Source organism: Garra rufa, chromosome 20, assembly GCF_049309525.1.
Source record: "Garra rufa chromosome 20, GarRuf1.0, whole genome shotgun sequence".
Taxonomy (NCBI): Eukaryota; Metazoa; Chordata; class Actinopteri; order Cypriniformes; family Cyprinidae; genus Garra; species Garra rufa.
The window spans coordinates 39278104-39293380 of NC_133380.1; the positions used below are offsets into that span (position 1 = coordinate 39278104).

The 15277-nt window shown below is 38.0% G+C and overlaps 1 protein-coding gene across 1 annotated transcript in view; it reads right to left on the minus strand.

Moving 5' to 3' along the window:
• cpne5b (copine Vb) overlaps positions 1-15277 on the minus strand; it is a 177738-nt gene that overhangs the window by 41911 nt on the left and 120550 nt on the right. The window contains exons 10-13 of the mRNA XM_073825851.1: positions 6070-6111; positions 5901-5976; positions 2429-2482; positions 1580-1641 (exon numbers count right to left, since the gene is read on the minus strand). Coding sequence (XP_073681952.1) covers positions 1580-1641; positions 2429-2482; positions 5901-5976; positions 6070-6111 — 234 coding nt within the window. The remainder of the gene's footprint in view (positions 1-1579; positions 1642-2428; positions 2483-5900; positions 5977-6069; positions 6112-15277) is intronic.

Below are 15277 nucleotides of genomic sequence, written 5' to 3' on the forward strand. Positions count from 1 at the left end.
GGGTTTAAGATGGTCCTAAACTGGTTTACGCTGGTCCTAAGCTGGTTTATGCTGGTCCTTAGCTGGCCATGTGTTGGTTTTAAGATGGTCCCTCCTGTTCAGGACCAGCGCAAGACTAGCTAGGGTTTTGATGCTGGGATGCTGGTTTTAGTGGGTTTAAGATGGTTCTAAACTGGTTTATGCTGGTCCTTAGCTGGCCATGTGTTGGTTTTAAGATGGTCGCTCCTGTTCAGGACCAGCGCAAGACTAGCTAGGGTTTTGATGCTGGGATGCTGGTTTTAGTGGGTTTAAGATGGTTCTAAACTGATTTATGCTGGTCCTTAGCTGGTCATGTGTTGGTCTTAAGCTGGTCCCTCTTGCTCAGAACCAGCGCATGACCAGCTAAGGTTTTGATGCTGGGATGCTGGTTAGAGTGGGTTTAAGATGGTCCTAAACTGATTTATGCTGGTCATTAGATGGCCATGTGTTGGTTTTGAGATGGTCCCTCCTGCTCAAGACCAGCGCAAGACTAGCTAGGGTTTTGATGCTGGGATGCTGGTTTTAGTGGGTTTAAGATGGTCCTAAACTGGTTTATGCTGGTCCTAAACTGGTTTATGCTGGTCCTTAGCTGGCCATGTGTTGGTTTTGAGATGGTCCCTCCTGCTCAGGACCAGTGCAAGACTAACTAGGGTTTTGATGCTGGGATGCTGGTTTTAGTGGGTTTAAGATGGTCCTAAACTGGTTTATGCTGGTCCTAAGCTGGCCATGTGTTGGTTTTAAGATGGTCCCTCCTGCTCAGGACCAGTGCAAGACTAGCTAGGGTTTTGATGCTGGGATGCTGGTTTTAGTGGGTTTAAGACGGTCCTAAACTGGTTTGTGCTGGTCCTAAGCTGGTTTATGCTGGTCCTTAGCCGGCCATGTGTTGGTTTTAAGATGGTCCCTCCTGCTCAGGACCAGTGCAAGACTAGCTAGGGTTTTGATGCTGGGATGCTGGTTTTAGTGGGTTTAAGATGGTCCTAAACTGGTTTATGCTGGTCCTAAGATGGTTTATGCTGGTCCTTAGCTGGCCATGTATTGGTTTTAAGATGGTCCCTCCTGATCAGGACCAGAGCATGACCAGCTAAGGACCAGCATAAACCAGCTAAGGACCAGCATAAACCATCTTAGGACCAGCACAAACCATCTTAGGACCAGCACAAACCAGCTAAGGACCAGCATAAACCAGTTTAGAACCAACACAAACCAGCTAAGGACTAGCTTATACCAGCTAAAACCAACATCCCAGCATCAAAACCTACCTAACTAGCATATGCTGGTGTTTTCAACAGGGGTAACAGCTAGAAATCAGTTTGTGTGTAAATGCAAATACAGAAGTCATGTGACCCACCCAGCTACTGTCAAAGCATCAATGCACAGTTTTTCCAACAAGCTGCTGTTTCCATGCTTAATATTCTCAGTGGAAAGATGTCACAGAACTCTCTTAGGCTAACTGGGAATATTACTAATTTACTGGATAACTGGTGAATCGAATGCACAGTAATATGTGTGATTCATAGCACATAAACAGCGTCTGTGCAGGAGCGTTTGTCTCTCTACTCACCCGCCTTTGATGAAATCGAGGAAAGTCGACTCTGATTCCACTGAGAACGACAGCAGTGTCACCTGCATCAAAAACAGATCAAAAGAGACAACTGAATCTACAACAAAACAACAAAGACAACAATATGATGCCACATGATGTGTTTCAGTCATGTTAGAAATCGTTCTAATACAGCTTGTTTCAGATGAGGCAGTGAACGATGCGGGCGGAGTGTCGGACCCTCTGGGAAGCAACGTTCTCAGGCTGATCTCGTAATGTAGAGCAATAAGGCGACTTTGGCACAGCCATCAATCAAAGCATGATGCTCATATCAGATTATCTCTGCTGTGCTACAAATTCCTGCTTTCATATTCACTTCCATGATCTCTATCCACCCACACTCCCTTTCTCTTACGCACACACGTATACAGATGTTCACAGTGGCGTGACATTTGGTTTAATGTGTTCGTCTTGGTTGGGCTATTTTCCCTATTTAAGCGTCAGCTTCCACTATTTGTTGATTACAACGAGCCACACGCACAAGCGCTGAAACAGAATGCTTTATGAAGACCCGTCAAAGGAAAACTGCGTTTCTGAGCAGCTACGAAGCAAAGCTCTCTCTTGTTTTTAGCACTTGTTTTAATTAGCACGGGTGTAAAAGGGATACTCATTAATGCGGGAAGACATTTGAAAGCTACTGTGCATGTCGTTCCCTTTCCCATCACATAATTGAACACAGGAAACCGCTGTAATTAAAGGCTTTGTCTGTGTGCGCATACATGCGTGTTTGAGCGTGTGCTCTGATACACATGCACATACACGCTCACATTGGTGAAATTTGTTTCAGGTTATCTCTGAGCCACCACTCACCGTGCCTGAATTTACATATTTCTTCTTCTTCATCTTCTTCTTTGGATTCACCACCTAAGAGCCATTGGAAAACAAATCAGAAATCAAAATAAGTTCAGACAGAGACTGGGTGGAAGTGAGATTTAGATTCATTAAACAGATAACAAACAGCCTTTCCTCTCACAGGACAGTGCCTCGAAAACAAATCAATTATATTTTCTTGGAAGACGCCACCACCTGCGGAAGATGTGGGAAATGCTGAAAATGAAAGTCTTAAATGCGATTTCACATTGAATTCTCAGCTTTTAGCCCTAAAATTTCAGTTATGTATCACGGTTGTAAGGATGAACACTTTTGAAGAAAGTATCACTGTTATTTGGATATTTATTTATTTATTATGTTGGATCCGATTGCACCAACCTAAAACATGCACTACGAAAAGTCATTGCAAAAGAATAAAAAAAAAGTGTCAGTGTTGTTTTGGACCCCACTGAATCGACTCTATATTGAAGAAAAAACAGATATATCTTTTTTCTCTGTATCTTTAAGTGGTACCACCAAATTAAGAACATCAAGAGATACAAACAGAGCTGGGTAGATTACTTAGAAATTGTAGTCCACTACTAATTTCAAATAACATGATAAAAATAGTAGTTAGTAACATAATTCATTACATTAAACATTTAAGGTAATGTAATCAGACTACTTTTTGATTATTTTTAGATTACTATATTTACCCAAGTCCTTTATCACTTTGATTTTAATATGATCATCTCTTACCATATGGATATAAAAATGCAAAGAGTACAAAAATATATTCCATTCATTGTAATTAAGCATGCATGTCATGTGACCATTAACCAACAGTGAACCGTGAACATGCAAATGTGATACTCAATTATTAAAATATTTATTTTAAAATCTGAGGATACTTGAAGCAAATATATTCAGATGTGACAAAAAAATAATAATAATTGGAAATACCTGCATTACATGTAAATAAGAAATAACATGAATTTGTGTGGTTTAAAATTATGCATTCTTTGTGTGAATGTCCACAAAACTGGAAGACTTTCTGAATATATATAAGCGGTAGGCTATTTTAGAAAGGAACATTTAAAAAATGAAAAAGGGAATTAGGAATTAGGGAGAATCAATAAATTATGAATCAATCATTGCTATTGTGTGAATATTATGTAATCATGTGATCAATAAAAAAGTAACTGTAGTCTGATTATGAGTATTTTAAAATGTAATTTAAATGTAATTAAAAGTACTTAATTTTTGCAATCTGATTATGTAATCCAGATTACATGCTACTCAGCTCTAAATAAAAATTGTGAGTTATGTCCATAGCATTAGTTTGCCTTGCCCTCTTAACTTTATGTGGTACTTTCATTTCCAATCTATGTGAGCAATGATTCTTTACTCTATATTAGGCCTACATCATACGAATATATTGATAGGACACATGAAGGAATGATGAACAGTCCATCCATTTTATTGACAAAATGGAGCAGAGAAGACAGATTTGGTCAAGATTACTGTCTCTAGAAGAAAGAAAGAAAGAAAGGCAGAGCGAGGAAGAATAAGACAGATAATGATGCTGAAAAGCACACAAATGAAAGTGGAACCATCCAGGTGACCTCTTAGCTGTAAGGGGTGAAGTACAGAAGAAAGGACTGGCAACCCCTGGTTGTCCCCCATTCATCTCCAAACACAAGGTAATCAATAGCTCAAATAGACTCTTTGTGCTCAGATAGATGCAAGCATCTGGACATGAAAAGTTTTTGAACATGTTCGCTGTAGACTCATGACCCATCACCCCTTTAGAGTCACAAAAGCCTGAGATGTGAGATTGCAGATTAAGATGTAAATCTAAAGACTCTTCAATGTATGGTGCAATAAAATGTTTATTATACTGTAATAACTGTGTTATTACACTGTAATTACATCATTTCCTACAAACACTCCAGGCAAAACAAACTCTTTTGTCTAAGAATATCTGTACCATAAATAATAGACCAGAACTCATTCCAAGGTCAATAAACCAACTCGACATGTTTGTTTAAAGCCTCAACCGCATACTGCTAGCTCCCAAAGAGACACTATGAATGTTTTATCAGCCCTGATTGCACGGCTACCAACAACATTTTCACAGGCCACCTGAATCACTGCTTCGTCTGCCATGAGATATTTTCTAATGTGTTGGTGATGTGTTGGCATCAACACATTACGAGGTAAGAGTGCTGGGAATGTATGCAGTATTAGATACCATCCTTTGGAGAGGGGATGGCAATTCACTGTAATGATTCAGAATCCCAGGAACGCTCTTATAGTAATCCCCATTTGCATGCTTCCCAAGGGCTTTAATGACTGTACTGTCCAAGCAATTGCCAGAGAAAAACAAAGAAGAGGCTTTTAGATACCTGCAACACTGAATGTGAATGGGGGTGGCTGGAGAAGAAGTGTGAAATATCCATGAAAAGAATCTTAATTTAGAGTTAGAAACAGAAAAACACAGGACTCGTGCATAGAATTTTTTTTTTGTTGTTGTTGCTATGTCTCTCAGATTGAAGAATCAGTTTTAACCCTTAAATGCATACCTTGGGTCTTTAGCGACCCAGGATGTCATTTACTACCCTCTTCCTCCTTCAGTTTTTTCAAGTTTGGCATTAGCTTTCTTAGTATTCCTCAATCTATTCGTTATGAACAATAAATCAAGAAAAAAAAATATGTGTATATATAAAAAGTCTGTTTTTCTTATTTTTCTTCTTATTATTATTTGTTGTAAAAAAGTGTATAGGGTCGCCAGAGACCCGAGGTGTTTAATAGTGTAAGTATATTTTCCGTGCTCAAAAATATGTAAATATCTGATGACTAAATACATGCAATTCACCTTTAGTCATTGAGGTGGCACTGTTTGATAGACAATGATGACGTGATGTTTTACTCATAACTATCGCAGGCATAAAACAAAATATTGAGTTGATTTGAATGGTTTTAATGTGTTTGAGATCGTGAATATGACCCAGATCCTGAACGTACTGTAGAAGTGTGCTCTGACTCAAATTGAAGCCTTCTAAGTTTCAAAAGGTAACAAAATATGCTCTATTTTATTCTTCTGTAATCGTTCTTAAAATATCAAGAGACTTTTTTGCTGTTGCAGGAGTTAGAGATTCATTTGTGCTTGATATATATGTCCAGGTCACTAAAGACCCGAATATGTAATAGTAATTGGCGAAACAGTTATGCATTTAAGGGTTAAATTGAAAATAAAAATATTTAGAAGTACAGACAGGAGTCCAGCGGCTTTCATTGGAGATTAATGTGTTAGCTGAAAAAAAAAGTATCTGAATGGCTTGGAATATTTGACTTGCTACATAATTTTTATCCAGTAACACATTTTGAGTTTTATGCACTGAATAAAAAAGGAAAGTCTGCTTTATAATGATGTAATTATCATAAATATTCTGTGTGGTGGACATCTCACCTCATATATGTTGAACTGGCTCTGACCTCGGGCTAACTCTCTGTAGCTGGTGGTGAATTCACCGATGAAATCATGGCTAAAACATGAGAAGATTCATAGATTCACTACAGGGAAATATTACGTCAACTCTTCCTTTAATATTCACATTAAAAGCCAGTCGTCAGCTTACCTGCCATCACGATCCCAGTCATACACCTCCACTTTGATTGTTCTGAAAAACAGAAAAGGCTTAGATATGTTTGACAAATCAATACAGTCTGAGGGGGGAATTCACTAGGAATGTGCATGCATTGTCTTTGTTGTTTTAGCACCTTATTTACTGAAGAAATTATGCAAATTATGTAATGTTTCCAACACATTTGAACAGCATAATTCCCATACAACATTACTGTGATGTTTAGGAAAAATTTAAATGCTCTTCCTCATTATTCAATCAATTACTTCTGCTTTGGTCAAAAAATGAAAAACAAAATGTAAGAATACATGCAAGAACAGTTTACCACCTGCTTTTTGTACAAGGATAGCAACAATAATTGCATCAGGAAAACAGTGGTGGGTATCATTTTTACTGTATAATGAGCTTAATTTATATGAAATTATAGCATATAAAACTAAATGTCATCTTAACACATTGCAGATACAATGTGTTAAGATGACATTTAGTGGTATTTAACACTTACAAGTACAACAGATAATAGTGAGAGAAACAAACTTTTCCAGGAAAATAATGAACATTATGTTGTGCTGATTTAGAGGGATTCCACAACTAATCAATTTAGAAACCTGTGCAAGACTTGGATTGGACATATTTCACCATGCTTTGATTGGTCTCTCGCTGTTAAGGCCTAAATTGAGTCATCAGTCACAATTAAACAAAAGCAGCACAGGTCGGGAAATGCATCCTGTGGCAGGTGTTCGCTCAACGGCTTACATCAACAAGATTTGCTGAAGAAAAAAAAAAACCAGCTTGCTACTCCCCATATTAATGAGGACAAAACACAGTTTCTTAAAGCTTGTTCATTAGCACGACTGAGGGGTATTTCAGAAAACTCTATAGACTGGCAAAAAAAGCTGTTCCTGTTTGCTTCCTGTCTGCAAACAGTCCAGAACTCCCGCACAAATCATTACAGCCGTTTATGGAGAAAGTGAATAATTCTTATGATTACACTGAGTCAATGCCCAGAGGGCACCGTGTTTCTGGAATAAAAGCACAAATGAATGTCATGGGGTGGCTCGCTCAGTTCTGCTGAGCTGTCTTGATGTTTACCTTGGGGCAAACAAATGAGTGGGCTAATATGTCCCTCGAAGTCCATAAATTCGAATAAGCATACCATGAGCAGTTAAAATCTTTCATGTTGTTGCAAACCTGCATGCCTTTTGTTTCTTTTGTGAAACATAAACAGGGTTCAACACAGCTTTGGACCCTATTGACTTTCATTGTACACTCTCTCTCTCTCTCAAAAAAAAAGCTGCCACTGGGGTGGTACCTTTTCAAATGGTACACCTTTACAGTGTTGGGGAAATTTACTTTTAAAAGCAATGCATTGCAATATTAAACATAAAAAGTAATGCATTATGTTACTTTCGCGATAATTTTTGTCACCTGGGCTGCGGTTGCTTATTTATTTTTAATAACAAAAAAACTCAAAAGTTATTTTTTTGGCAACTGTAAAGGCCCTTTCACACCAAAAGTGAAATGAATAAGCCTCAGGCTGAAGGAAGTGTCACTGTCTCTGGACCTCACTCCCAATTTCTCTCAAAACAGGGACAGGAGAGGTGTCAGTAAATAGATGGGAAAACAAAGTAACTTGTGTTACTTGAAAAAGTTTGAAAAAGTAACTTAGATATTTTCTTGTAAATGTAATGCGTTACTATACTACACTCTTAAAAATAAAGATGCTTCACGATGCCATAAAAGAACCTTTTTTTGTCTAAATGGTTCCATAAAGAACCTTTAACATCTGAAGAACCTTTCTGTTTCACAAAAGGTTCTTTGTGGCGAAAAAAGTTTCTCCAGATCATAAAAAATTAAGACAGAGATTGTTCTTTAAAGAACCTTTGACTGAATGGACCTTTTGGAACCAAAAATGGTTCCTCTATGGCTTAAAAAACCTTTTAAAGCACCTTTATTTTAAGAGTGTAGTTATTTGAAAAAAAGAAAAAGTAATCTGATTACATAACTCGCATTGTATGTAACAGTGCACCTTTGTACCTTATTTCCCACTAAATGTGCATATTGGTACTTTAAAGTTACATATTAATACCCAAAGTGTACATATTAGTAGTTAAAAAGCACATATTAGTACCATTTTAGAAGGTACCGCCCTCTGAGAATAGATTCTCATGAGTTAGATGATGACAGATTTTTTCATTTTTGAGAACTTCCAAATGGAGGAACCATCCCTTTACTGACAAAGTAAAACTCTATCTGAAAAACTTTTCACCTCAACATTGCCGTTTGACTTGTAGGCAGAAGTTTTGCACACCTCACCATTAAGGCAACGCGAACGCAATATATCAGAAAATCTCCTGTAGTCGAGGAAGCAACAAAACACGCTACCTCCACGGAATTGTGGGCGGTAGCGCCCTTTGACGTTCGTTATCTTCAAAGTAGTGAGTCAGCACCTCTCTGAGCATCTATCACCTGGGCGTCATGTTCCCTGACAGTAAGAAAGTGCAGCCGCCAAGACGGCTCCCTAGGCAGCTGTCTATCAAGCCTCACAACAGAGGAGAAGAAAATAGATTGCGCTCTGAGCCCAAACAGCGAGGACGGGAGGCGGGGAAGGAGCTGTGCAGAAGACATTGAAAGCTGAAGATACAATCCACAGCTGTTTTTAATTCCCATGCACTGACCTCAAACCAAAACGACGATCTGAGTTTCTCATCGCTTCGGGCGTATGGGATCGGAAAGCCACACCGTATGTCAACACCAGCGTTTACTGCAAAACTGCGGTAGTCTCTTGATAAAACATTCATGTGTTTTGAGTTGCATTTTCAAACTCTGTTTGACAGTCGTCGTTTTCTAGTGAACATTTGATTCCTCTGGAAATTTCGAAAAACTTCAGCTTAAGGTTTTCACAGATAAAACGAGGCATGTATCTTCCCTGAGGTTTATTCCGAGTCTAAAGTAGAGCATCTGCGATTCATTTTATTGCCATCTCAAATTAATTGAGATCAGAATAAAACCATGGAGACGTGTGGGGGATGTTTCGCATCTACTCTTTTGAAGCTTGGAATAGAATGGATGCACACTGACATCTATTTTAATAGGCTCTGGAACTATAATTTGTTAGCGTCTACATAAATGGCATGGGTGATGTATTGACGTCGCCCTCTTTGGGAACTTCATTCACACAGATCGGCACAGTTCCCCAGGAGACAACCGCCTGTGGTGGCACTGCAACATCATGTAATTTATGTTCCATATATACTCACTGTCCTGGTTTATTTCCCCACTGTTAATGCTCTTTCATGATGTGTATGGCCTGTCAAAGATATGGCCGTGCCTGATAGGTGGAGTGCCAGGGTTCTGCGCTATGATGAGCCAGAGCAGACAGCTGGATACAGAAATGTGCATGAGATGTGCTGCAAGCATTTTTATATTTATAAATGAAACAGGCTATCTCAGGATTTGTAGCACAGAGGGATGATTCACACAAAAATAAAAATTCTGTCATCATTTACTCAATGGGGTCCAATAGAACACGTATGGGCAAAAAAAAAAAAAAAAATGAAATATCTTCTAAGAGACATTTTTCAAAATGTCTTCTTTTGAGTGAGGTAATAGTGATGATACAGTGATGATGTTTTTTTGTAGGCCAACCCTGGAAGTTGGCATCACTCTGGTTCAAACAAACCCAAACCAACGTTTTCCTAATTAGTAATGAGCCTACTGCATTTTAAATTATGTGAGACATTTATGTGGAAGTTCCACTCAAAAGGACTTCTACAAATCATTTCAAATTATAAGGTTGTGCTACAAATAATCCTTATCTGTCATTTTGACTGTATGAGCCATCTTGAGCTTGTATTGACCTTATCTGAGGCATTTGACAGAAAATAAATAAATAATACAGGACGATTGGAAGATGGAACCTAAAGTGCCTAAATGCTAACCCATTTCTGGGGGTTTGTCAATAAAAAAACAGCAATGATGCAGTGCTCTATTAGGACTATTTTTATTTTGCAATGACCAATGCCTTTAAGTTGCAGTTCGCTATTTTATTCAAGAGCTGAAGGGCTCTATCATACACCTGGCGCCAGACGCGACGCAAGTGTCTTTTGCCAGTTATCATTTTCACGCCCTGCGTCATGTAGTTTAAATAGAAAATGTATTTGTGCCCATTTGTGCGCACATGGACGTGCTGGTCTGAAAACAAGGAGTGTTTAGGCGCATTGTTGGTGCGTAGCTATTTTGAGGCAACTGAAATAGACTGCACCATTGACCAATTAAAACTTGATCTAAAGTCAATGGCACAATATTTTTTTGTTATTTAAAGAGCACGTTAGTCATATGTGCCTATATGCAGGTGCACATCATGCATACACTCTGCTTATTACACACAAAGGCACAAAAGCGTGCCGAATATTAAAAATGAAAGGATTACAATGTAAAAGATTATTATTGTGTACATAAATGTCTACATGTCATAATGGATAACGATGTTCTGGATGTTTGAAAATGATCACGTTCAGCAAGGAGGGGAGCGGAAAGTGGGTACACAAGGGGGTGGGGGTATGGAGGGCACGGCCTGCGAAATGCCCCCCTTGGCGCCAAACCTGCTCTCTGGAGAAGCGTTCAGTCTTTATTCTTAAAAATTCTGCCGTGTAAATACCGAATCCGCCATGAGGCAAGCACAACTGGCTCTTAAAGGGAATGGGAGATGAGACTTTGATTGGTTTAATGCAAAAAACACACAACTTATTAACAGAACTGGGACAAGCCTTTTAGACCATTTTTCCCGTCCTTAAAGGGATAGTTCACCCAAAAATGAAAACTTTATGTTTATCTGCTTACCCCCAGGGCATCCAAGATGTAGGTGACTTTGTTTCTTCAGTAGAACACAAACAAAGATTTTTAACTCAAACCGTTGCAGTCTGTCAGTCATACAATGGCAGTCAATGGTTACCAAATCCTTAAGAGTAAAAAAACATACACAAACAAAACCAAATGAAACCCTGCGGCTCGTGACAATACATTAAGGTCTTAAGACACATAACGATCGGTCTGTGCAAGAAACTGAACAGTATTTATATCATTGTTTACCTTTGATCCACCGGAACGTTCAGTTGCCAGAATCAGGGTACGCACAAGTAATTACAATTTTGAGAGGCCAAATATGCATTATGTAAACAATGAGTGACACATACGCACTACAAATCGTTTCCGTGCATGCATCTACTATGGCAGATTATGTTAACGCACTCATGACAGCAGAACATTGCAATGGATCGAAGGTAAATAATGATATAAATACTGTTCAGTTTCTTGCACAGACCGAATGTGTTGTGTCTTAAGACCTTAATGTATCATCATGAGCCGCAGGGTTTAGTTTAGTTTTGTCTGTGTGTTTTTTTTTTTACTCTTAAAGATTTGGTAACCATTGCCTACCATTATATGACTGACAGACTGCAACGGTTTGAGTTAAAAATCTCAGTTTGTGTTCTACTGAAGAAACAAAGTCAACTATATCTTGGATGCCCTGGAGGTAAGCAGATAAGCATCCAATTTTCATTTTTGGGTGAGCTATCCCTTTCAACTAGCAAAAGTTGATTCGGGCACGCCCTAAGTGCACCTGCGCCTTGCACTTTAGACCATGAGCTTGCATACATTAAAATAGGGCCTGAAGTGTTTTCTGCATCCCTAGTGACAGAAAAGTGAATTTTTTTAAAATAATGACTATTACAAACATGTTTCTATTGCTATTAGTCAAACAAACAGGTAGTTCCACCTAAACCTTTACTACTGACTAATGATGAAAATATTACACCTTCTTTTTTAAATAAAGACACCATGAAATGTCATCAAAATGCCTCACTTTCTGATTTGGCATGGCATGGAGCACATTTCAGCACCGTACTGCAACGTTGTGGCTGTCATGAAAGATTAACCCTGGGTAAGCAGCTAGAGCACACACAGGCAAGAACATAATTTTTTGACACGCAGTTTTGGTTTCCCAGTCTGATTGGTCGGGACAGGGTGGTGACCCTCGCTCTGTCAAATGTGTGAGGGGGTGGGCAGAGCATGTATTACTGTAGTGACTCAGACAAGTCAAACCAACTCCTATATTCTCTCTACAGTATATCTCTTTTTGAACTGATATATAATTCATTTTCAATACTTATAGCAGTCTTGAGGAAATACATGGAGGCAAGGGTCAAGTTCACAACTGGCATTCAATTGTTCCCCTCTGAGTTTTATGTGGTAACCATGGAGACGATCTGCCGGCATCTCTACAGTTTTGTAAAAGCTTATTATGAGCTTATTTGACATATTATACATATTTTAGTTATATTATACATCATTATATCTGATGTTCAGTCATCTTTGTATGCAAACACTCTTGAACAAGCTTTTTAAAAGGCACATATTGGCTTGTTTATTTTTCACATAACACTTGTTTATAGTCTCGTATTTCAAGTGTGCAACACTTATAAATAAATACATGTATACAAGGGCATATTATACAAAACAAGGTAGTTTTATATTAAAAATATTTTTGGTGATTAAAGTTAAACTGAAATAAATATAAATATTACATGGAGAAAAAATCATAAAAAATGTAAAGGAAAATTACAAAATAATATTGCCTTGTAAATAACTGAAATAGTTAACTTTAAATAAAACTGAAATAAACAAATTAAAGCTCATATATATAAAAAATATATTTAAAAATCTAATAAAAATGGCAAAAGCACATAACAAAATTACTACAGCTACTGTTGGGGAAAGTTACTTTTAAAAGCAATGCATTACAATATTGCATTACTCCACGAAATTAACTATTTGTATTATGGAAAGTAATGCATTACGCTACTTTTTTGATCATTTTTGTCACCTGGGCTGTGGTTGCTTATTTATTTTTAATAACAAAAAACTTTTTGTATTTTTGGCAACTGTAAAGGCCCTTTCACACCAAAAGTGAAATGAGAAGCCTCAGGCTGAAGGTGTCAGTAAACAGATGGGAAAACAAAGTAACTGGTGTTACTTGTTTGAAAAAGAAACTTAGATATTTTCTTGTAAATGCATAGTTACTTGAAAATAAGTAATCTGATTACGTAACCCGCTAAAGGTGCATATTAATACCTAAGGTGTACATATTAGTACTTAAAAGGCACATATTAGTACCTTTTTTAGAGGTACTAAAAGCACATAACAAAATTAATACAACTTAAACTAAAACTTGAACAATACGGTAATGAAAGACAGATCATTCAGAATATTATAAATACTGTGTTACTCCCAGTGAAACAAAATGTGACTGCAAAAATTATGAGTTTTAAACAAACATCATACATATTGTATGAATATTGGTGCTTCTTAAACTACAGCAATGTGAGATAGAAATACATTTTAGCTTTCTTTTATAAACCTTTCAGCTTGATTGGACTCATACTCGAGCACTCTGCATTGCAAGAGCAGGGCTGTACTACAGTAGTTTACTACAACAGAATCCCATATAGAGCTGCACTCTTAAAAATAAAGGTGCTTTAAAAGGTTTTTCAAGCGATGCCATAGAAGAACCATTTGTGGTTCCTCAAAGAGCCATTCAGTCAAAGGTTCTTTAAAGAACCATTTCTTGCTTACCTTTTTATAATCTGAAGAACCTTATTTGCCACAAAGAACCTTTTGTGAAACAGAAAGGTTCTTCAGATGTTAAAGGTTCTTTATGGAACCATTTAGACAAAACGGTTCTTCTATGGCATCGTGAAGCACCTTTATTTTAAAGTGCCCCTATTATGCCTTTTCAAATATGATATTTCATGTAGTGTGTCATGTAGCTGTATGTGAACATAAACTATCTGCAAAGTTGTGACGCCGACAGTGCACTAAAAATGAAGTTTTTGTCTATCAAAAAAAAGAGTCGGCTCACATTCGCCTAAACGAGTCATCAGCAATTCGAATCTTTTTCTGTAACGGCCACACGTCACGAACTACACATTTGCGTAATGTCCGCCCATGTTCTATGTCGCGAACAACTTGCCCACCCACAAACAGTAGGCCTACCATTTTCACGTGGATTACATCATGTCAAGAAGACGTCCTGCGCTGTGAGAGTGAATTTGTTTTATATGCCCTTCCGAAAGATGAAACTACCAAGAATGAGTGGTTAACATTAATTTTTTTCAACACCTCAGCAGTCCAATTCCAATCTTGTGTTGTGTTCGCGTCATTTTACTGATGACTGCTTTTCCAATCTTGGGGAGTAACGTTACAACGCGAGATTCACCAAACGCTTGGTTTTAAAAAATGGATCAGTGCCCAGTTTATTTGGACTGGCTTGCTCCTCTGAACTTCTACCTGTAAGTATGATTAATAATTGATGATTGTATTTTCTAGCGATCGTTCAAAATACGTCTTTGTGTACGTTATGGTGTGTAACAACCCCGCTCATGTCTTGGTAACCGGCTAACTTGCGTTTCTGTAGTTCTGTTGTTCAGCTGTGAGTGCAATGTAGTCTAAAAATTGTGATTGATGCAGCTTGACTGTCTGTCTGCCTTATTAGTTTAAGTAATGATAAACGATGGCTTAACGCAGTGTTATGCATTATACAGTATTGAAGTTCACAACGTAGAGGTGTGGCCCGGTTCGCTTACAAAAGCAAATTGCAAGCACTTTCCACAGTTAACATATGACACCCACTGAGAAACGTCCTGCTCCAGTCGTGCTTGCAAAACAGTTTCTTGTCGATGTGCCACTTCAACCGTTTCATCGTCAGACTCCGGCTCGAATTGATAGGGTAAAATCGAGGCTATCTTTTCTATGTATTGACAGGTCTCCTCAGCTGTCATTCAGTTATGCCAATGGGCGTTTCGTTTTGCGCTGAAGCGGTAGACCAATCATGCAGGACTGCACCATCTGACCAATCACAGCAGTGAGGGCTCACGGAAAGGAGGGGTTTAGAGAGACTGATTCTTCGAACTGCTTCACACGAGTCGTTTATGAATCATTTAGAAACGGGGTAAAATTAAATCTAATTTTGGAGAAAACTAAAGTTTTAAGAGACTTATACAACAATATTAACTACCTTTAAAATGGCATAATAGGGGCACTTTAAGGAGTGTGGTTATATGATGCAAACATCAAAATGTTTTAATTTACAAATTACACTATGGTAAAACTTTCTATGTGTTAGTGTTTTACTGTGTTTATTTCA